At 45.2% G+C, this 24159-nt stretch overlaps 1 protein-coding gene across 1 annotated transcript in view; it reads left to right on the forward strand.

Moving 5' to 3' along the window:
• The window catches only part of cacna1aa (calcium channel, voltage-dependent, P/Q type, alpha 1A subunit, a), a 153311-nt gene that overhangs the window by 78637 nt on the left and 50515 nt on the right, over positions 1-24159 (forward strand). Inside the window, exons 14-29 of the mRNA XM_056288482.1 lie at positions 464-581; positions 1322-1389; positions 1557-1663; positions 6319-6457; positions 8050-8678; positions 9186-9535; positions 10016-10151; positions 10503-10632; positions 11095-11154; positions 12025-12131; positions 20476-20575; positions 20810-20970; positions 22052-22192; positions 22402-22603; positions 23026-23190; positions 23698-23808. Of these exons, the coding sequence (XP_056144457.1) occupies positions 464-581; positions 1322-1389; positions 1557-1663; positions 6319-6457; positions 8050-8678; positions 9186-9535; positions 10016-10151; positions 10503-10632; positions 11095-11154; positions 12025-12131; positions 20476-20575; positions 20810-20970; positions 22052-22192; positions 22402-22603; positions 23026-23190; positions 23698-23808 (2724 nt within the window). The remainder of the gene's footprint in view (positions 1-463; positions 582-1321; positions 1390-1556; positions 1664-6318; positions 6458-8049; positions 8679-9185; positions 9536-10015; positions 10152-10502; positions 10633-11094; positions 11155-12024; positions 12132-20475; positions 20576-20809; positions 20971-22051; positions 22193-22401; positions 22604-23025; positions 23191-23697; positions 23809-24159) is intronic.

A 24159-nucleotide genomic window follows, 5' to 3' on the forward strand; every position in this document is an offset into this window, starting at 1 on the left:
GGACTATGGATTAGGGGAAAATGGAAAAATTAAAAAGGTTGTACATGAGGAAGAATGATTGGGGATTTACGTGCAATGCTGCTTTCGATTTTGTGTGTGAGTGTGTGTGTGTGTGTGTGTGTGTGTGTGTGTGTGTGTGTGTGTGTGTGTGTGTGTGACTCATGAAGCACGTGATAATTTTTAACAAGTACATTTCCACTTATTTGAAATGTGCGAGAGTATTTGCTGTTGTGCATGATTATTTGACCATCTCATTTTAAACGATGACGTGTGAGTATGAATCTCCCTGTGTGTATGTGTATGTGGATATGTATGTGTATGTGTATGTGTGTATGTGTGTGTGTATGTGTATATGTGTGTGTATGTGGATGTGGATGTGTGCCTATCTCTCTATGTATGTGCTTGTGTGTGTGTTCATATGTGTGTAATGTACGCATGTCGGTGTGTGTTTATGTTTGTTCAGATCCTGACGGGTGAGGACTGGAACATGGTGATGTATGATGGCATCAAGTCTCAGGGCGGAGTCAACAAAGGCATGGCCTTCTCCGTCTTTTTCATCGTCCTCACGCTTTTCGGCAACTGTATCCCTTCGGTTGGAAACAGAGGAGCCCAAGCACACACACCCAGACAGAAACAAAACACATACAAGTCGTCACAAATCGTGATGTGTCATGGCAGTTTTGTTAATTTGACTCTGTTAGAAATCTTTATTTTTGGGGCATCTGGGTAGCGTAGCGGTCTATTCCGTTGCCTGCCAACAAAGGGATCCTGGTTTGAATCCCTGTGTTACCTCCGGCTTGGTCGGGTGTCCCTACAGACACAATTGGCCATGTCTGTGGGTGGGAAGCCGGATGTGGGTATGTGTCCTGGTAACTGCACTAGCGCCTCCTCTGGTCGGTCGGGGCGCCTGTTCGGGGGGGGGGGCTGAGGGGAATAGTGTGATCCCCCCATGCACTACGTCCCCCTGGTGAAACTCCTCATTGTCAGGTGAAAAGAGGCGGCTGGTGACTCCACATGTGTGGGAGGAGGCATGTGGTAGTCTGCAGCCCTCCCCGGATCAGCAGAGGGGGTGGAGCAGAGTCCGGGATGGCTTGGAAGAGTGGGGTAATTGGCCAAGTACAATTGGGGAGAAAAGGGGGGTCCAAAAAAAAGAACTCTTTATATATGTGATCTTTTGGATGTTGGGGTCCATCTGGTCGACCTGCCCGCCCACATCAGTGTACACAGTGTTTGAGTTGTGGAAGATGTATGATTGTACGTTACCTGCCCATGACAATACACTGCCACACAGTCTGGACTTCTTTTAACTGGCTTTGTTCAGACACTTTGCTCAATGTGTTCTTGGCCATCGCTGTGGACAATCTGGCCAACGCACAGGAGCTCACCAAGGTACACTACAGTCCAATTACTGTCCTCGAAAACCATCTCTTTTTATCTCCTACTCGAGTTCAGTTCATTTATGTTTATTTCCCTCTTCCTTCTCATCTTTATTCTCCCCACTGTCCCTTTACCCCCTCCTCATCCCGCTCACATGCTCTTTCCCAACCTCGCTCCAGGATGAGCAGGAGGAAGAAGAGGCCGCCAGCCAGAAGATAGCCCTCCAGAAGGCCAAGGAAGTGGCTGAAGTCAGCCCCCTGTCAGCTGCCAACCTCTCTATCGCAGCGTGAGTACACCCCCCCCCCCCCCCAGTGCCTTTGTCCTCCTGCTTTTTGTATCCATTACACTGATGATCATTCACACTTCATTTGTCACTCGCTGATCACTGGTAAACCACAACGGTGCTCTGCAGATTCCGGCTCAGATCCCCATGACCACAGAGTGCCTCCCCTTACTGTAAAAACTAGACGAACGCCGCGAGTGTACAGGTGTTTAGCTGTGAGTCTAGTCATATGCAGACATAGTCACACACCTGCCTATACTTTACACCTGCACAGTTCAGTATCCCCTCCCTCTCATTGTGTTCCTCTTGATCTTCATCTTTTCCCCGCTGTCACTCTTCACAACATACAAACACACAAAGGCACAATAATCTGCACACATTATCATGCTGTCCCTGCTCCCTGCAAAGGCTTAGCAGGGGAGTTGATGCATGGAAATAACACACACACACACACACACACACACACACAGGTCAGTGTTTGTTGTGGGTCAGCCCTCCTCCAGTTAGGAGTAAAAATATTGATCTCTTTTTCCTCTTCATCCAGGAGTCCTTCCTTTTTTCTGCTCCTAGTAAAGTTCACATACACACACACAAATACACTCACACACACATACAAACACCTGAACATTGAACCAATACACACTATTTCACAGTGTTATAACAAGTTCAGTGTCATCAGCAAAAACCTGCTGCACATGTGTATTTGTATGTAGAGATTTGCTGCCATCAAAATTTAAACAGCTCTCCCTTTAAATCACTCAGTCACACACACACACACACACACACACACACACACACACACACACACACACACACACACACACACACACACACACACACACAGACCAGTACATATACGTTGAACCTTTAGTGCGTTGATACTCTGGAACAGAGAGCTGCATGTGAATGTTGTAATACCATGACATACAGAAAATACAGAAATTGTTCATTTAGTAAAAAAACAACAACTCAACCTCAACACTGCATGTGCTGTTACTTTGGTGTAACCACCTGTGTGTGTGTGTGAGTGTGTGTGTGTGTGTGTGTGTGTGTGTGTGTGTGTGTGTGTGTGTTTAATGTTTATTTGTCCGGGATGTTCTATTTTCATAAGATGTGTTGGTTTCGTGAGGGTGTTTGTGTGCGGTTCTGAACACTTGTGGGGAGGCTGCAGATACACTAATAATAAGAAGCAGTAGCATAAGACACCATGTAGAACACCAGCGTCGTGCTACGGTAGCCATGCTTATTGTTTAACCCGCTTGTTTGTGCAGAACTCTACAGAAGCTAGGCTGTGTAGGAAGTGTACACCTGCCAGACTGTTTTCTACGACTGTCATTTGATTTCCTTTTTTTTTCCAAGTTAGTAGAAGAAAGGAAACTGCTGTTTCTCTTGAATTAAACCGTGTAACAAAAACCTTGACTCTATAAATCTCCAATGCTTGCTGCCCCGGTTTTTCCAAGTCGGGATTTTCCAACCGGGGACATCAGTGGTGCACAGAGAATCTCTTAAGAAGATGTTCTTTGTTACGTTCAAGGAGGCTTTCCCCCATAAAGCCGAGGCCACAGCTGTGACACTGTGCCAGCATCACCATGCAAGCCCTGAAAATGATCTGGTCAAAAAAATGACCTGGTCACAGTGAGTCAGGGAATGTAAGGTGTTTTCTTTCCTCTGGCATGTGGTCAACTACCAAACATGTGCCTGTGGTTTTAAGATGGTGCTAAAACACTTGCTACACAAAGAGCTTTTCTTTTTGAGGGGGGGGGGATTTCACCCCCTTTTTCTCCCCAATTGCACTTGGCCAATTACCCCACTCTTCCGAGCCGTTGCGGTCTCTGCTCCACCCCCTCTGCCGATCCAGGGAGGGCTGCAGACTACCACATGCCTCCTCCCATACATGTAGAGTCACCAGCAGCTTCTTTTCACCTGACAGTGAGGAGTTTCATCAGGGGGATGTAGCGCGTGGGAGGATCATGCTATTCCCCCCAGTTCCCCCTCCCCCCCAAACAGGTGCCCCAACCAATCAGAGGAGGCGCTAGTGCAGTGATCAGGACACATACCCACATCCGGCTTCCCTCCAGCAGACACGGCCAATTGTGTCTGTAGGGACGCCCGACCAAGCCGGAGGTAACACGAGGATTCGAACCAGTGATCCCTATGTTGGTAGGCAAAGGAATAGACCGCTATGCCACCCGGATACCAAAGAGCTTTTCTAAGAGGCGGCTTAGACGAGCCGTGTGTATTTCCGTTGAGAGTCCTGTTAAACCGAGGGATATTTTTATTGTGTCATTTTTGCTTCTTTTTTTTTTTTGCATTGCTGCAAACAGACAATTATTGGTAGACTTTTTTTCTTTTCAAATTGGAGAAGTGGCTTGAACTTTTTTGTTTAAAAGTTTAGTCACCTGTGGTGTCAGGGAAGAAAGGATAGATAGGAAAAATGACAAATTCATTCATTCACTGAGAGAAAAGGGCAAATGGGCTCTCATCATAGAGGACTGAAGCGCTTGGAAGCGAGAGGAAGGCGGGCAGAGATTTTTTTTTTTAATATTTTTTTAGAGCCAGAGTGACAGTAAGTTTACGGAGCATGTCTAGAGATTTAAAGATTTCAATTAAAAGAAAAAAGAATAGACAATATGAGTATCAGAGACGCGGCAACAGACTGAAAAAGATGTGTGGATAGAGGTAGAAGAAGAAAGGTTGGAACAGAACAGCGGTAGTACTGCAGGGTGAGCAGCGGGTGATGCAAGGAAGATGAAATTTGTGAGATTGCAAAAAGGAGGAAAAAACAAATACAAATGTTGTAGATGAAGAGATGGAACAATCTGCTGATATATGAAATGAGAAGAGATGAGTAGACGTGAAAGGTGTGTGTGTTGTTGCAGGCGTGTGTGTGTGTTTGTCTGTGTGTGTATGCACAAGCACATTCGTGTTTGTTCCTGTGTGTGCAAATGTGAGGGAAGGGTATCATTCCAAAATTATGCATAATCCCTTTTGGAAAAAAATATCAGTTTCCCTTAATTTTGCCTTTACAACTTCAAGTACTTTTCATTTTTGAAATACATTTTAATGCATTTGGTGATATTTTGAGCCCGTTTTTCCCTTCCAACTGTTATTTTCACACCGATGATTTAAAAAAAAAATTCTTTGGATTAGGTGTAATTTTTCCAAATTGGCAATAAATGTCACATTTTGGAATGACGTCCTCCCTCATGTTCTCTACGTGTCATCTCACTCACCAGCTGTTTCCCTCCTCAGCAACAAAGTACACAGTGAGCATCACAACACTACCGACCCCTTTCTGGACTGGTATTTATTTATTTGTTTATTCATTTACGACTCCCCTCTCTTCATTGAATTTATTTCCGTTCCCTGCCTTCCTTCCCTCGTTTTAAAACTGGCCTTCTTTTCCTTGCCCCCTATGTTCTGATTCCTCACCTTTGTTATTAAATTGTTTCGCCGGCATTTTTAGTCTGCTGTTGTGTTGGCTTACATTTTTGAGTATATTTTCTGTTGCTTGCACCTCGCAGTATGGCTGCCGCTTTGCTGTTGTTGACAGCTGGCCCAGAGAGAACAGGAAGCTTCATAAATGGCAGAATGTGCAGACAGGAAAACAAAGCTTATGGGAGTGTGCCATTGGTTCAGTGTGTACTAGTATTGTAGGTAGTACTCACTACTCAGCTAGCTACACCCACTGCCTTTTTGGATTGCTGTCCAGCAGAATGTCCATTTTAGAGGTTTTCTTTTTTTTTTTTCCTTTTAGATCTTACCTTTTGAGGATTATTTTTCTCTTGTGAGATATAAGACTTATTAGGGGGCGGCACGGTGGTGCAGTGGTTAGCACTGTAGCCTCACAGCAAGAAGGTCCTGGGTTTGAACCCCGTGGTAGTCCAACCTTGGGGGTCGTCCTGGGTCGTCCTCTGTGTGGAGTTTGCATGTTCTCCCCGTGTCTGCGTGGGTTTCCTCCGGGGGCTCCGGTTTCCTCCCACAGTCCAAAGACATGTAGGTCAGCTGACTCAGCCGTACTAAATTGTCCCTAGGTGTGTGTGTGTGTGTGTGTGTGTGTGTGTGTGTGTGTGTGTGTGTGTGTGTGTGTGTGTGTGTGTGTGTGTGTGTGTGTGTGCGTGTGTGCGTGCGTGTGTGCGTGTGTGTGTGTGTGGGCCCTGTGATGGCCTGGTGGCCTGTCCAGGGTGTTTACCTGCCTGCCACCCAATGACTGCTGGGATAGGCTCCAGCATCCCACGACCCTGAGAGCAGGATAAGCGGTTTGGGTAATGGATGGAAGACTTATTAGGTCAACTTTTAGCTTTTTCTAGTTGTTGTCCTCCACTTTATATCCCAGTGGTGTTTCCTAAAACAGGGGGATGTCCTGCCCTCAGCTTTAGAAAACAGTTTAGACACCCCAAACCCTGATATGTTCACCTTCCTCATACTGTAGGTCCAGCCAATTGACCCTTTAAATGTCTGTGGCCCCCAGTGTGTCTTGGTGTACTGGCTCTTTTATGTACATGTATTTTTGAGTGTTGGTTGCCACAGCTTTTGGAATGTCTTTCTGTATTTTTTTCATTTGTTTGTTTGTGTTTGTTAGCAAAGGTATGTCTCTAAACAGACCTTTTGACACTATCCATCCATCCCTTCCTCTCATCTCCCACCTACGTTTGTAGCAAGGAGCAGCAGAAGAACCATACCAAAGGGAGCACTAAGTCAGTGTGGGAGCAACGCACCAAGGAGCTGAGGAGACAGACCTTGGTGTCCAGCCGTGAGGCTCTCTACAACGAGCTGGACCCTGATGACCGCTGGAAGGCAAGGACAGGGAGGGAAGAGCACAACAATGTAAAGGACAAGGCAAAACACTGGCCTTTAGACTTGTGCTATCAGTGTACACAAGTAATGGCGACTGATGATGTTGATATGAGCACAGCTTGATTTCTGCTTGTGAACGACTGAGCCTTTCGGGGATGCTCCTTTTATACCCAGTCATGACACTCACCTGTTTCCAATTAACCTGTTCGACTGTGGAATGTTCCAAACCGGTGTTTTTCGAGCATTCCTCAACTTTCCCAGTCTTTTGTTGCCCTTGTCCCAGCTTCCTTGGAACGTGTTGCAGGCATCAAATTCAAAATGAGTGAATATTTGCAAAAAATGATAAAGTTTATCAGTTTGAACATTAAATATCTTGTCTTTGTAGTGTATTTAATTGAATATAGGTGGAAAAGGATTTGCAAATCATTGTATTCTGTTTTTATCCACCTTTTACGCAACATCCCAACTTCATTGGAATTTGGGTTTGTAGATCAGAGCAGCCAAAAGGAAGACTGATAGAATGTGATGCTGTGCAATATGATGCAAAACAGTACAGTGGTTGCAATAGTGCAAATGGCTCCATTTTAATTCTACTAACACTAAATGCTATGTTTAATGACTGGTCGCAAGAAGAAACTCCAATAGGTATCCATCTTCTTAATCCAGTAATGACAGAAGGAGAGAAGGATGGCGTTAACATCCTATCTCAAATCTTATTTGTGAAAATCAGTGCATCTCTAAATAATTCTTTTGAAAAAGCCACTGTTTATTAACAATGCATTTCTGCAATTAGATACTCTATGTGCATGACAGGTTGAAAAATTATTGAATTTCTATTAAAAAAAAAAACATAAGAAAAACTGACTTCTTGTAACATGGCTCTCTCCCACAGCAAGTCCATGACATTGCTTGTATGAGTGGGTGGCCAGATTAGTCATGCTACCTGTGTTTTTCACCACTATTTGGCAGGTTTTGCATATTGCCAAGAACTATCAAATTTTTCATCTTCCTTATAAAGTCCAAAGTTGGCCCCTATTTGTGATCCACAAGTGTTTAGCGGTTCATCATACATTTCCTCACCGCCGGCCGTGCGAGAGGAACACAGAAAGTTGGTTTTGCTTGAGCGAAGGGTGAGGGGTCATAAAACAACAGGCAGAGAAAGAGACAAGCACACTGAGGCAGATAACTTTGGAGAAAACCCAAGAGAAATACACAATGTGATTCAATCCCAACATTTGCCTGATACAAGCTGTCTGAATCAGTGCAACTGCATGTTAAACATTGTCTGTTGCATCAGTTCGAACTGGTGAATCATCATACCCCTAAAACCCCATTAGTATGTTAAGATTGTTTAACAGGATGAGCTGTAGCCTCTACTCACCCTCCTTACCAATAGTTCACTCATTTCCTCTGATGACATAGAGGTCTACTGAAAATGCCATTCTTATACTCTCTCTTCCATTATATGTGACTCTCCTGGCCAACACCCCCTCTCCCCTTTTGTTCCCCTTACCTTCCTCTTATCCTCTTCATTTATTCCTCTATCCAACCTCTCCACCCCCTCTTTTTCCTACACCCTTCTCTTTTTGCAGGTCAACTACTCACGACACATCCGTCCAGACATGAAAACCCACCTGGATCGCCCCCTAGTGGTCGATCCCCATGAGAACCGCAACAACAACACCAACAAGACCACTGTCAATGACCCAGATGCCTGCCTCAGCCAGCAGCACCTTTCCAATGAACTTCACAAACAAACTCGCCTCCATGAACATGGAAGTGAAGTAGGAGGAGGAGGCGGAGGCCGGGCTCCAGGCAGGCGTCCCTTGGAAAGGGGTGAGTCGACAGAGAGCAGGCGGAGCCGCAAGAGCGAACACCACCACCACACCTCCCACACTCGTCTGGATGCTACCGCGGTCCCAGGGCCAATCGCAGAGGAGAGACCCCCAAGGCGGCACCACCACACCCGAAGCGGCAGTCGCAGCGCAGGGCAGTCGGAGCACAGGAAGCCCAGGACACATCGAAGGACCGCGGGAGAGGAGGACGCCGGGGGAGGATGCGGAGGTGGAGTGGGGAAGCACAAAAGCAAAGGGACGGATGGAGGTGGAGAAGGAGGCGAACAGGAGGGAGGCAATGAAGGCAGTGAGAGGAGGCCTAGGCGGAACCGCCACGGAAACCAGTCAGAGGGCGAGGGGAAGCGGCTGCGACAGCACCGCAGAAGGTACAGTGCAAGGTTCAGGGTTGGGCTGTAACACTGCGATTGAGGGTTGCAACAGCAAAATGAATTAAGCAGATTGATGCCCTGTGCAGTGTTGTCAACCCCAGTTTCTCCTTGCTGCAGCTGATGACAGGAAATATCAGATGTATAGTAAAAATAGACTGCACCACACACATCCAGGCTGAATTGCTTCCACTTTTATTCCATTAAAGTACAAGATAAATACAGCAAATAATCTGTTTCATAGTGGAGCTTCATCGGGTTCACAGAAAAATGAAATAGTTTTCGTAATTCTCACTCTACTTTCTTGTTGAGTCCTCCTGACTGGAAAACCCTCTTCTCATGTTTCTTTTTCATGTTTCTCTCAAACCTCATTCCTCATTCCCCTCCTTTCCTGTTTTTCTTTGTATTCTTTTTTCCTCCTTTCTCCCCTCTCCGCTGTCCTCTCCCATCTTTCCTGTTCCTCCCTTTCTCTCCTTTCCTCTTCCTCTTTACTTCCCTCTGTGCCAGGGATGGCAGTGGCCCTAATCTCTCCACCACCCGGCCTATACAGAAGAGCTTTTCCCATCAGGACAGCCAGTATAGTGAAGACATGGACAACCTAATGAACACCAAACTGATCTCCAGTTCTACTCCACCCAGTGAGGGCCGCCACATCCCAGTCACCAGCCGTAACCCAGCCTCCAGGTTTGGGTCAGCCTTTCATCTGGCCAACGCAAGCACTCATGGAAGTTTGGTGGCGTTGGATAACTATGGCAACATGGGACATCCCCGTGCCAACAGCATCGTCCATCTACCCCACCCAGACTACACTGCTGTTGACATTCCCGTTTTTCCATCCACTAACGCAATCTTGCAGGGTAAGGGGGTGTAAAAATGTGTTAATGTGTAACACTCCATTAGCAGCCACGATACTTAAAAGTCTTTGTGGTTCTCTGAACCGTTGCCGAAACTGTGCAAAAGTGTCCGGCAGTGACATCTCTGGAGGAAAATCTGTGAGTCGTTGTCTCCCACGGTATTCGCTACTACAGCTGCGTGTAGTGCTGTTATTTGCGTTTTCTTTTCCAGTGTAGCTTGGTTCAATTTAGCCCACAGAAGGTAGTGGCAAACCAGAAAGTAAACAAGTAAATATACTTCCCACATTCAGTTTGTTAGACAGTTTCGTCACTGACAGACACTTTTCCTCATAGTTTTGTCAGCATTTCAAAGAAACATAGAATACTGCTCTGTATTATGGCTTATAATGAATTTGATCCCTACAACATATGATGAGATTAAGTTGAAAAGCCTAATTATTTCTCTGTAACATCCTCCTTCTGCCTCCTCTCTGTTTGCTGCAGTTAATAAGAATGCCAACACAGAGCCCCTGCCCAAGAAAGAGGATAAGGATGATGATGACGATGAGGAGGGGGGTGAAGGTGGACCCCGGCCAATGCCTCCCTTTAGCTCCATGTTCATCTTGTCCACCACCAACCCGTGAGCAGGATCTTCGCACATATACTACACACATCTATATAAATATGTTATACACCCACAAATGAACTCATGCACTCACACAGGATGACACACATGCAGGTGTACTGCAGGAATAAGCACACACACACACACACACACACACACACACACACACACACACTCACACAGATCTATGTAAATACTTACCAATGCATACATTGAGTTAATACAGTACTATATTTGCAAATGCAGTCACATGCACACAGAGTACGTCTAGCAGGTACATGCAAAATATGAAATGCAGATGTAAAGACAAGTAAGTCATGAAAAAAGAAATAATGAATAAAACAAATTGCTTATGTGTCTTGTCAGGTTTCGGCGGGCATGTCACTACGTATGTACCCTCCGTTATTTTGAGATGTGCATCCTGCTGGTGATTGCCATGAGCAGTATTGCCCTGGCTGCTGAAGATCCCGTCTGGCCTGAATCCCCTCGGAACAACGTAAGGCTGTCGGCATAAGACCCCACACATATCACTTTACTATCAGACAACGATTTGGTCAATTTTTTCTACCATAACCCTTTTTTTAACGCAATCTCTACATTCTTTCCTTCCACATCTTTCTATGTCTTCGCTGGTGTCACTCCTATCTATCCTTATGAAGTAGTTCTGTTTCATATTAATACACATTTAGGAAAACAGGTGATTTTTATCATTCAGTATCTCTAAAATGTTCCTTTCTAAAGGGATTCATCTTTTGACGAAAGTACTTATGTTACTGCCATAAAGAACACCCTAATTTAAATGAAATATGCTATCTAATATTATAATTTACAGGAGTAGGTGTCCATTTTTAAAACAGCCAATGTCCCAATTTGGAATAAAGCACTCACTCGTATATTTAACATTTCCCTTTCCCCCCACATAAGGAATGAACAACATATCCTTCTTTCCTTCCTACAGGTGCTGCGCTACTTTGATTACGTTTTCACTGGAGTGTTTACATTTGAGATGCTTATTAAGGTAGAGTGCCCTCTTGGTTCTCTTTAGTATCTATTTTTATTATTTAGGGAGTTGTTCCTTAGCCGATGCAAGGGTCTAAGGACAGGTTGCTGTGTTGCTGAAAAGCCCCTTCAGGCAAATTTGTAATTTGTGATATTGGTCTATGCAATTCAAATTGACTGGACTTTGTGCCAAGGATAGATTCAGTCCCACACCAGGCTATGTGGTTGGTTATGGGTAGAGTGTCAATTTAATGAAAAAAAAAATTGTGCATCAAAGCTAAATAACTGGAACGTAAGCCTGTTCCATATGTGTTAAACAGATTGCCAATGTGGGGCGTCTGGGTAGCATAGCGATCTATTCCGTTGCCTACCAACACGGGGATCGCTGGTTCGAATCCCTGTGTTACCTCCGGCTTGGCCGGGCGTCCCCAGACACAATTGGCCGTGTCTGCGGGTGGGAAGCCAGATGTGGGTATGTTTCCTGGTCGCTGCACTAACGCCTCCTCAGTCGGGGCACCTGTTTGGGGGGGGGGGGGGACTGAGGGGAATAGTGTGATCCTCCCACGTGCTACGTCCCCCTGGTGAAACTCCTCACTGTCAGGTGAAAAGAAGTGGCTGGTGACTCCACATGTATGGGAGGAGAGATGTGGTAGTCTGCAGCCCTCCCCGGATCAGCAGAGGGGGTGGAGCAGTGACCGGGACGGCTCAGAAGGGTGGGGTAATTGGATGAGTACAATTGGGGAGAAAAAGGGGGGAAAATCCCCACCCCCCCACAAAAAAAATAGATTGCCAATATGTCTGTAAGAGTCTGGCAAAATATCTTTTATCAGGTTATTAGTTTGATTTTTTTTAACCCCCTATCCCCCCACCCTCTCTCTCTCTCTCGCAGATGGTGGATTTAGGCTTGGTCTTGCACCAGGGCTCGTATTTCCGGGATTTGTGGAACATCCTGGACTTTATAGTGGTTAGTGGTGCTCTGGTGGCCTTTGCCTTTACGTAAGTCTCACTCCTCCCTTTCCTGCCCTCTCCTCTCTGGTCCTGCTCTCCTGCCTGTCTAGAGCCTCTCCAGCACCTTGGAGTACAGCTTCCTCTATTTTTCTAGTCAGTTTTTCTCCCCATTTTTTTTTTCATCGTCTCTGTCTCACACAGACATATATTCCTCCCTCATTCTATTTGTATTTCTCAAATCTCTTGCTTTCAGCCTCTTGCCCCCTTTTCCAATCTGATAAACCCCCGTCTTCTTCGTCTCACTAGCATCACCTTCCATGGTCCATGGGACCTTTCATTTGACATTTCTTGACATTTCCATGCAACCCTTCTGAATGTGAACCATCTTCCATTAGTGCTGCTCCTCTACATTTCCCAAAGTAACGCTCCCAATAACCACTGCCTTTGTCTAGTTACCACATTTCCCAAGTGGCATTACCCCTCCCTGACCCTGTCCCTGCCTCCATCCCGAAATCCTCCTGCCTTTCTTTCCTTCCTCCTGTGAGGAGTGAGGACCACCCTTTGCACCTTTAACCCTTTAGTGCCCAGGCCGTTCTAGAGCAGAGGGGGCTCGTGCCAAGCCAGGCCAGGCCACGTTGAACTGTAACAGCCCTCCCACTCAAAAACGCCACACCCTTCTCTACGTCGGAGCAGGTATATTTAAACCCTCGTTCAAACCCCACTTCTGCACCACCAATGGTAGGACTTAACTGTGGGGATAAAGTATTGCTCACTTATTCATAACTGCGTTAAGTTAGGAGGTTTTGGGTCTGGCTGAAATAAAGTGTAATGATTACTCAAGGTGCTAATATAAGCAAATCTTAGATGTGGGGACTGACTGCCATGCTTTTAGATGGACAAGAGATCAGTGTGGCTTTGGTCAAAGACTTAAGTTTTGGCTGTGCATGAATGTAATTAATATTAATGTTGGCCAGTAGAGTCTAGGGTGACATAAACCAACATCATCATTATTATCAATCCCAACCATGGATATGGACTCAGTGTATGTATGAATGGATAACCGACCTCAGTGTTTCCATTTGAATCAATTAAGACATTAGAACAAAAAAAAAAGAAAAGAAAAGAATTTTATTAATATTTGGGAATTGTATCTGTTAAGTTTCTTCACCAGATACTGGTCACTTAGGTGAACATGTTTTCACATTTATTCTCATGCAAAGAAGCAGTATAAGCTGCAAGCTAGCGATGCAGTTTACTGGCTCGATTTATTTAAGCGCTAACAAGCCACTCCTATACAAACTTTTGGTTAAAAAAAAAAAGACACCATATCAGACCGTTAAATTTAAAATGTCAACATATTGCTTTAAAATGTAGAGTAAAGCAACTTCACTTCAACACATGCATCTGACAAATTAAAACCTTTTCCTTTGACACTGAGAAGTCTCAATCCTACACAACCCAGATGATCTCTGCTATAGCAGTAATATATATCATATACTACATACCTACATATTTACATACAGCTGAATATGCGCTGTCTTTTTGGCTAGAAGCTGATGCGTAAGAATCCATTTTATATTATTAAGATGAGGTAATAGTATGTTACGTTTCAGTACTTCATCATTAAGGAGTTTTTTCCTGAACATGTCAGGGCCTGGTTTGGTTTGGGTTTCACCTGAACCAGCTTCATATGAGCCTTGAGAGAAAATGAATGATGGACTTTTTATCTGTAACACAGACAAATTGATGAATTGTATAATAGCTTATGTTCTTTTTGATGGTCTTGAACATATAGCAGCAGATTTTATGCATTGTCTATACTCTGAAAACTGATAAAATGTTTGTGATGGTACAGTTGTATTTTTTTTCTTAGACAAGCCCTTGCACCGGTGATTTGCAGATATATGTCCATGCATAGGTTTTACTTGATTCTGTTTTGATTCTTTCGAGAATTCTCAGTAAATTCAGTCATGGGAGTGAGAAAATGCCAGTGATTCAAGCTGACCCATAATTTTGAGATAGAAAATTGTTACTTAGCATTGAAGTTGTCAGAAAATCTAGATTCAAATTGAGATGTCTTAGGGATGTCCAGGTAGCGTAGCAGTCTATTCCGTTACCTACCAACACGGGGATCGCCGGTTCGAATCCCCGTGTTACCTCCGGCTTGGTCGGGCGTCCCTACAGACACAATTGAATTGGCCGTGTCTGTGGGAGGGAAGCCGGATGTGGATATGTGTCCTAGTCGCTGCACTAACGCCTCCTCTGGTCGGTCGGTGTGCCTGTTTAGGGGGGGAATAGTGTGATCCTCCCACGCACTGCATCCCCCTGGTGAAACTCCTCACTGTCAGGTGAAAAGAAGCGGCTGGCGACTCCACATGTATCGGAGGAGGCATGTGGTAGTCTGCAGCCCTCCCCGGATCGGCAGAGGGGGACAGCTTGAAAAATAGGGTAATCGGCCAAGTACAACTGGGGAGAAAGGGGGGGGGGGAATAAAAAAAAATGGAATCACACTTCTCTTATTGATTTTGAAGCTGAGGATGGTATTTACCCATACACACATGCCAGGTCTCCATATCTATGCACATGAGATAGGAATGGGAATGTCTCTTAACACGAATAATTCAGTGTGATTCTGTTCAATGCAGATGATAAACTGAGGTTGGTGCGACTATAGCCCTGGTGTCATATGCTGATGGGAGTGTCGCAGCATGCTTTCCCATATTTCATTTTATTGTCCCTTTGTTTTTTACTAATTCCCTGGACCCATTGTTCCTTCTGTCTTGCTCACTTTGCTTGTAAGGTGCCGAGGATTAATCCTCTCCTCTGACTGTGGGGGAAACTGAACTGCAGAAAGGCACATAATGGCAAATTTTCCACGTGGAGAAACTGAAAAACAGATACCATTTTCTCCACCTTATCCTTCGCCTCTATCCATCTCTCCACCCCTTTGTTTTCTTCTAGGATATAATCTTTATACCAAGTATCTCCAACATCTCTCACTGATCTTCTTGTTCCATTTGGCCACGGATACTTCAAACATTGAGATGGGCCTCATCGCTGTTCACAGTTTATGTGCCAGTATTTCAGATCAGCAATGATAACTTAAAAAGAAGTGCTGCTATGTTGGAGTCATTTGGATGTTCACAGAAGACATGATACCCAAACACTAATTTGAGACAATATATATTGGCAGTATTAAAACAATGCCGATTTAAGGATTACTTAGTCTTGTTGGATTTTACTTTTATTTTTCTTGCTCCGACACTTGTTTGCGATGTGTATGTTGACCCTTCAGTTCAAAAGTTAGCACTGCTAGCATTCCTCAGATAAAGTGATGTGGAATGTTAGCCTCAATCAGGAATCAGGGCCACTTTATTTGTCATTTCATTTCATGTACGCAAGTAAATGAAATGAAACGACATATCGTTTCACCCAGCCAACAGCAATGCAACACAAAAACAAAAACACATATCCAAAAACTACAAGGACTACAAGAACACACATATCCAAACTAACACATATATCCAAACCAACACATGTATCCAAATAAACAAAAATTCAACTGTCCAAGAAAGAGAGTGAACGCCAGCCAGGATGACTGTCGGAACTGCCGGTCTTCATGGGCTAGCAGTTAGCCTAGCCTGCCCCGCTTCCGCGTCCTGTCAGACCGCCCTCGGTGTTTCCTCTTCGGGCAGATCTCCGGTCAGGGTCCGTGGTCCTTGGGCCCACTGGATGCAGCAGACCAGGCTCCCTCAGCCGATCCAACGCCAGCTCTCCCAGCCAGACGCCCTCAACACACCTCCCCGCACTCCACACAACAACACCAAGAACAACACAGCCCTCTGTGTTATCAGAACTGCCAGTCTGCATGGGTTTGCAGTTAGCTTAGTCTGCCCCACTTCCACGTCCTGTCAGACCGGCCTCAGTGTTACCTTCCCGGGCGAAGCTCCAGGCGGAGCCGTGGTCCCTTGGCCCACAGGACGCAGCAGACCAAGCTCTCCCAGCTGATCCAGTGCCAGCTCTCTCAGCCATCAAACGAAGACAAAACTTAGACACAGATGTGGACAAAGACTGCATGGACGGTACTGGGTGAGGCCGCCTCAAAGGTGAATTCATGCCACCATCTTCCCATCAAGCTACAGTAATGCTACCTTCATGCTAGCAGTACCTATCGCATTCAATGAAGAATGCTCACAGAATGCTTATTCTTGTTTTTTTGGCTACTAAAGTGTCGTACACATTATAACAAGTGTTTGGAAAAGAAGAGTAAAGTAAATAGGAAGATTGAAATTTAAATGATTACAGAATAACGTTACATGGTGGAGGATACGGTACCATACCTTGTGAAACTGGTTAATTTCTGGTCTTAGAGGAAAACGATGTCCTCAACATGGCAGGTGCTCCAGGGTCCTAGCAGCGGTGCCCCCTATCTTTGTGACTGTCCCTTGCTCCAGTCTGTCATGTTCTTGTGTCTCCAAAACTTACCCCCCTAACCTTTGTCTGACGTGTGTGTATTTGTGTACGTGGTGCCCATGCACCCGTGTGTATGTTTATTTGTGCATATATATGTGTGCTTATGCCAGTAATTTTGTCCTCTGATGTCTTTGTGGAAGCGTTACATGTTGATGTGTGTTTAATTTATGTTTGTCTGTATGTGTCTTTCTTCGTGTTAGGCCTGCGTTTGTATCCCTTGGGATAAAGGAAGTTTGGCTACGCTGTGGGAGATGTGAATCTAAACTTCCAGAGTTACCCGAGGGTAGCAGTGTAAAATAGAGGAAAAAAATAGTTATAGGAAAAGCATCATACTCTATAATTGAAAAGGTGTACCATAAAAATGTATCAGCACAAATATGATAGTTGCAAAAAAGGAATCAAATATGAAAAGAGGCAAAGAGGTGTTAAGATCCAACGTGAAAGTCCAGTAAATGTGTATGAGGCTAAAAGTTAAATCTGTTTTGGCTGCAGGCTGGTAGATAGAGCGATACAGATTTCACATCATATGTGGACGTACTGACAAACAGCAAAACAATCGGTTCAGTCAGTTCAACCAAGCAAGTCTCAAACTCTTATTAGAGCTTGGGTAGGGGTTAAAGATGCCGATGGCTGATGAAGAGATAAAATCAATAACACAAAGAGTCAGAACAGACTCAAACACATCCAGATAGTGTCTTAATTCAATTGGTGCAAATCAAACAGCAGTCCAGATAGGCTGAGCACTCTCGATGGAGATGTGTATCGCCCCTTTGATCCAATTAGTCTGGTCCGAGGCCTGCTGGTATTTCAGAGTGCTGGTGCTGTTGTCCTGCAGATTTCTTAAGCAGGGCTTAGCTTACAATCCAACAGGCTCCTCGAGATAAGACCGAACTCAACCTAACTGAAGACTAACTGGCCATGTCACCCTAAAGCTGCACCTAAGTAAGCTTCGCTACTCACCCAATGAAAATGTGGTCAAACCAACCAGCAGACTTTTTCTTTTCTTTTTTTTTCTTTGCTAAACTGGTGAAGGTTGCAAGCATTCATCATCAGGACCAACTCAAACACAGAATAGCACATCAGTTTATGGTTAGCAGCTCTGGACTGCTAACGTTGTACCCTAGCAGATGTACTCAGCAGTAGCTGAAGGTCAAAGATAAAACTTTTTCTCGTGTGGAAAAAAAGGTAATTTTTAAAGCATGAACGTTCTCCCAGCCCTGTTGACCCACTGACGGGTCAGGCATCATTGATCAGAAGTCAATGATGAAGACAGTTTGGTACTGTGCTCTTTGCTCTAGTTCCACTAGTCTCGTGTGTGTGTGTGTGTGTGTGTGTGTGTGTGTGTGTGTGTGTGTGTGTGTGTGTGTGTGTGTGTGTGTGTGTGTGTTTGTGTGTGTGCACGCGCACACACATTTTACACATTTTTGATTGGCCATTAGTTGTTATGGGTGGGAGGGTTAATCTAACAAACGCAGGCCTTGTGCTCTTTTTTTCTTTCTCTCTGTCTCTCATATGGATGTTTTCCCTCCAAATCCCCCCTTTTTCTATGTCCTATTCTCTCTTTCTGTCTCTTTTCCCACTCTCTGTCTGTCTGTTTGTCTTTCTCTCTTCCTTTTTCCCCTGTCGCTCACCCCCTACTCATCTCTCCATTTGGACCACCAGCAGCGGCAGCGGGTAAAGTTCTCTTTCTCTACTCTGCCTCCTTTTTCCCCTCTTCTGCACTGCCAGTGCCTGTTCTTCCCATCACAAGGCTTCCCTCTCTTTCTTTTTAAAAATCAGTCCATCTGTCCCACAAAGTGAACTGCTGTACTTGTCTTTCTCTCTCTTTTTCCATGGTTGATGTGTCTATGGAACAGCACTTACTCAAATACAGCTGTGTCTGAGCCTGTATTGAGTCTCAACCCCAAATATAAACAAAGTCTTTAAAGCCAATAGGATGTAAAACAGTGCATGAACCAAAACCACCAATCAAATCAACGATGTAGCAGTATTAGGTTGGATGTGAGTGCAGTACCTCTTGCAGTAGATGCAACGGAGAGCAGGTGGAGAGAAACAATGATTCGTATGAACACTACCACATAAATGCACATAGTCACAGATGTGAAAATGTGTGGGCACAAAATGACATTTAAGAAGTGGGCGGCACAGTGGTTAGCACAGTCATCTCACAGCAAGAGGGTCCTGGGTTCAAGTCCCAGGTTAGTCCAACCTTGGGGGTTGTCCTGGGTCGTCCTCTGTGTGGAGTTTGCATGTTCTCCCCGTGTCTGCGTGGGTTTCCTCCAGGTGCTCCGGTTTCCTCCCACAGTCTAAAGACATGGAGGTCTGGTGAATCAGCCGTACTAAATTGTCCCTAGGTGTGAATGTGTCGGCCCTGTGATGGCCTGGCCGCCTGTCCAGGGTGTCTCCCCGCCTGCCACCCTATGACTGCTGGCATAGACTCCAGCAGCCTGCGACCTGGATTCAGATAAGCAGCTTGGATAATGGATGGACGGATGGACATTTAAGAAACTGTAGTCTGCACACACACAACTAAGCGCTGCATTACATCTGTACAACACAGGCAACTGTACACATAGTAAGCGACACTAGAGGGCCTCACCCTTAAGGATCACCTGGAAACCCCTGACCTTTTACAGGCACAAGATGAAGGGAAAAAGACTTGGACAGGGAGACAAATGTAGCTCAAGTTTCTGCTAATTTAGTTTGCAATAAAGTTCCCAACCAGGTAATTAATGAAATATTACCTAAATATCAGCTGTTTAGGGAATAGTGCCCATTAGCATTTCTATCCAATTCCTTTCAGCCTGGTAGTTTGGTCAGAAAACATTTCTAAGCTAGCGGTATTCCTTCGATTTGTTCAGTTTTTTATATTTTAGAAACAAAGGGAGGTTTTTTGCCCTGTTGCTTTTTCATTCATCTAGTTTTAATGCAGCACCCCCTCCATAAAAGAAAGAGGCATCTCTTAGCATTTCAACTGAGAAATGCTTACAAAAACATCTTTGTCTTTGCCGACAGGCCTACAAGACACGATTTCATGCTGTTGGAGTGTTGCTATGAAATCAGCTCATCCACGTTGTGATTAGCGGTCTTAGCGTAGCCTCGGTTCCGGTTTACCCACTGTAGATGTGTGTTACGAGTCATAAAAAGAGAGAGTTTGGCTAATTGTGAACATGGTTTATGTTTTTGGAGATATGACTACCACACCACAAATAAATCTGAAACTAAAGATCGGAGGCCAAAGTTTGTTTTTTCGGGGGGGGGGGTCTTTTTGTATTTTTTCTTTTAGCTACAGTTTAGTGTTTGCTCAAGTTAAATTCACAGAGGACAGCTTCTTCAACGGCAACACTGCTGTCCTAGAATATTGCAGGGTTACATTTACCTGATGTTTAGACCGCTACTCCAAAACTCTCTCTGCAGATGTCTCTGGGTGCAGCAGAGTTTTCCATAGAGGAAACCAGTGAGGAAAGTGACATTATAGCATGGGAAGCAAGGTTTCAATGCAGCATGATTACACGGCATAACTGGCCGGGCATGTGCTCGTTGAGTCTTTAGCTGTCTTTGTAAAGCATTGAAATGCATTGCGGACTGTAGTTGTCAGATGAAGCATTCAGATAGGAATGATGTCAGTTGTTTCCATAGCATGTAGTCGTAAAATACCACTTAACTTTAGCATGTAGCAACAGCACTAACACCACATCTAGCAATAAAGCCGTAGGGTAATAGAATAGCAATGCTGCATGTGTTGCTATGTGTTTAACCCAGACGCAGTTACTCATCTTGAGTTAACTCGGCTATAACTACCATCTATGAATGGCTTTCCACTGCCATTTTGGAATAAAGAGGGCTGAGCCTCACATCTTCCCACACACTTGCTTCTCCTCTTCTTATTGTCTTCATGTGTGTGTGTGTGTGTGTACAGGGGAAGTAGCAAGGGGAAAGATATCAGCACCATCAAGTCTCTGAGGGTACTAAGGGTGTTACGGCCTCTGAAGACTATCAAACGTCTTCCGAAGCTCAAGGTATGTTGAGGGACAACAGAAAAACACCAGGCTTTCGACACTGTCCTTCCCAATGACAGCCACAGATGTGTGTGAATTCAGTCCAAATGCACTGATTGCAACCTAATGTTTTCAGACAATAGACATCTTCCTCTGCTACTCCCTCTCTCTTTCTGTCTTTCTTTTTTTGCTGTCTGCCCCCCATGTCCGTGTCTGCTGCCCTCTCTTCACTCCACCCTCTCGCTCTTGTCCCAGGCTGTGTTCGACTGCGTGGTCAACTCCCTGAAGAACGTGCTGAACATCTTGATCGTTTACATGCTGTTCATGTTCATCTTCGCTGTGGTGGCTGTGCAGCTCTTTAAGGGACGCTTCTTTTTTTGCACTGATGAATCCAAAGAGTTTGAGCGCGACTGCAGGTCAGAAAAGATCCACTATAACCACCTTTAGGGCACAAAACGATATGGCCTCGTTTTTTTACGTTAAGTTGTACACAATATTTCTCTGTTGTCTTTACCTTTACAACGCCTTTAAAAGTCAGACTGAAATCGAAACACTGATACTTTTAGCGTGGTGGTCTATTTCGTTGCCTACCAACATGGGGATCGGCAGTTCGAATCCCCATGTTACCTCCGGCTTGGTCGGGTGTCCCTACAAACACAATTGGCCGCGTCTGCGGGTGGGAACCCAGATGTGGGTATGTGTCCTGGTCATTGCACTAGCACCACTGGTCAGTCGGGGTGCCTGTTCAGGGGGGAGGGGGAACTCGGGAGGAATAGCGTGATCCTCCCATACGCTACGCCCCCCCGGAGAAACTCCTCATTGTCAGGTGAAAAGAAGCGGCTGGTTACTCCACGTGTATGGGAGGAGGCATGTGGTAGTCTGCAGCCCTCCCCGGATTGGCAGAGGAGGTGGAGCAGAGGCCGGGATGGCTTGGAAGAGTGGGGTAATTGGCCGGATACAACTGGGGAGAAAAAGGAGGAAAAAAGCCACATAAAAAAAAGAGAAAGAAATACTGATACTTTCTTACATCGCCTGTCTTCATGCATTTTGCACTGTTCTTTTTAACGGAAGAAGTTATTACAATAAGTAGAATTCAGGTTTTCGATTGTTGTCGTTTTAAGAGAGCTCAGCTGGTTCAGCTTCTCTCAGACAATATTTCTTCTGATACTCATGATGTCATCAGACACACCCATTTATATACAGCCAATCGGATCCACACATTAATGTATGAAACCCTGCCTATCCCTGCTTGAGCTTGTCACTCAAAGGCCAGATCATGAATTTGAGAGAGGACTAGACCACTCCTTAACAGTGCTTGGGTCAATTGACCCCCCCCCCCACCAATATTTTATTATGCTGTGTTCAGTCTTTTTAGACATATAAATTTAAATCTGGTTGCTGAGTTTGGTCTAAATTTTCTGAGACAAATGGGAACAAACTGCCCCATTATGCACGTGCCAGCTTCCCAGTGCTGATGATATGCTGCATGTGTTTCAGGGGGGAGTACTTGGTTTATGAACGTGACAACGAAGTAAAGGCGCAGAAGCGGGAGTGGAAGAAGTACGATTTCCACTACGACAACGTGGCTTGGGCCCTGCTCACCCTCTTCACCGTGTCTACCGGAGAGGGGTGGCCGCAGTGAGTATCCCTAAATGCATGCGCACGCACACACGCGTGCACACACACACACACACACACACACACACACACACACACACGTATATACACTATACACATACACATTTTTTTGATCATTTCTGCATGATTTTTACTATTTGCACATTTGGCACATGCATGTGATGTGACCACCTTCTGCCCATTACCCCAACCTCCCATCCCAACTCCAGGGTGCTGAAACATTCAGTGGATGCGACTTACGAGAATCAGGGCCCGAGCCCGGGGTACCGGATGGAGATGTCCATCTTTTACGTGGTGTACTTCGTGGTCTTCCCCTTCTTCTTCGTCAATATCTTCGTGGCTCTTATCATCATCACCTTCCAGGAACAGGGGGACAAGATGATGGAAGACTACAGCTTGGAGAAGAATGAGGTGAGGATGGAGAGTGGGAGTGATAGGGAGAGACAGGAAAGGTGGAAAATGACAGTGGTATGGAATAAGGAGATGTTAGCATTTAATATACTATATCCACCCACTCTAGAAATTCTCTGTTGGCCTTCAATCTGAAATGTACAGCTAGGTCAAAAACGCTGGAGTACTGAACAGTACTGAACATTGAAATACTTAGCAGGCTTCATGCTGAGTCGGTGTCATTAACACACGTCTTGATTTATGCAAGCGAGAGATGGTCTCAGATCACCGTTTGATGTATTGACCTTGGGTTAATGAATCTGATTGGATAAATGACATGATATTCCAGGGACATCATGTCCAATGTTGATCCGAGAACGTCTCTCACGTGCAGATGTCAAGAGAAGCATCATTAACCTCTTCTCTTTGTTGTGTTTTTGCAGAGAGCCTGTATAGACTTTGCAATCAATGCCAAGCCCCTGACCCGTCACATGCCCCAGAACAAGCAAAGTTTTCAGTATCGCATGTGGGAGTTTGTGGTGTCCCCGCCATTTGAATATACAATCATGGCAATGATCGCGCTCAACACCATTGTTTTAATGATGAAGGTACAACAGCACGCGCACATACACACACACACACACACACACACACGCATACAGAACACACGCACTCGCACACACACACCACACACACACACATGCAGAACACACACACACGCGCATGCAGAACACACACACAAGCACGCGCAACCACACACACACACACCACACACACACACAAGTGCTGTTTCCCACACACCCACCAACAGAAGCACTTGTCCTTTATTGCACACTCCAACCCCACTTTGTGTTTGTCTGAGAGTCTCTCTCACACAGTTATCAGTGTATTTCCCATGATGCCGTGGGAAATTTCCTGTGACGAATCGTAATTGACGTGTGGTGGTGGAGCTCTTCTTTGTATATCCTCATAATGGTCCTCGTCTCTGTCCTCAACTTTGTGTGCACATGCATGTTTACCTGTGTGTGTGTGTGTGTGTGTGTGTGTGTGTGTGTGTGTGTGTGTGTGTGTGTGTGTGTGTGTGTGTGTGTGTGTGTGTGTGTGTGTGTGTGCAGTACGATGGAGCATCAGATACATATGAAGATGTACTGGCCAACCTCAACATAGTGTTTACCTCCCTCTTCTCCATGGAGTGTGTACTCAAAATCATCGCCTTCGGCGTGCTGGTAAGTATGTGCATGTTTGTGTGTGTGTGTGGGGGGGGGTGGTTGATAATATGCCCACCTTAAAGAGAAACTTTCGGGCGGCACGTTGGCACAGTGGTTAGCACTGTTGCCTCAAGCAAGACGGTCCTAGGTTCGAGCCCTGGGGTAGTCCAACCTTGGGGTCATCTCAGGTTGTCCTCTGTGTGGAGTTTGCATGTTCTCCCCATGTCTGGTGGGTTTTTTCCAGGTACTCCGGTTTCCCCCACCATCAAAAAGACATGCATGTTAGGGTTAATACTCCTGTCTGTGCCCTTGACTGAGGCAGGGCAAGATGAGCTGGAGTTGGTCCCCGGGTGCTGCACGGCGGCTGCC

Source organism: Lampris incognitus, chromosome 10 (assembly GCF_029633865.1).
Source record: "Lampris incognitus isolate fLamInc1 chromosome 10, fLamInc1.hap2, whole genome shotgun sequence".
In the NCBI taxonomy this organism is placed as follows: Eukaryota; Metazoa; Chordata; class Actinopteri; order Lampriformes; family Lampridae; genus Lampris; species Lampris incognitus.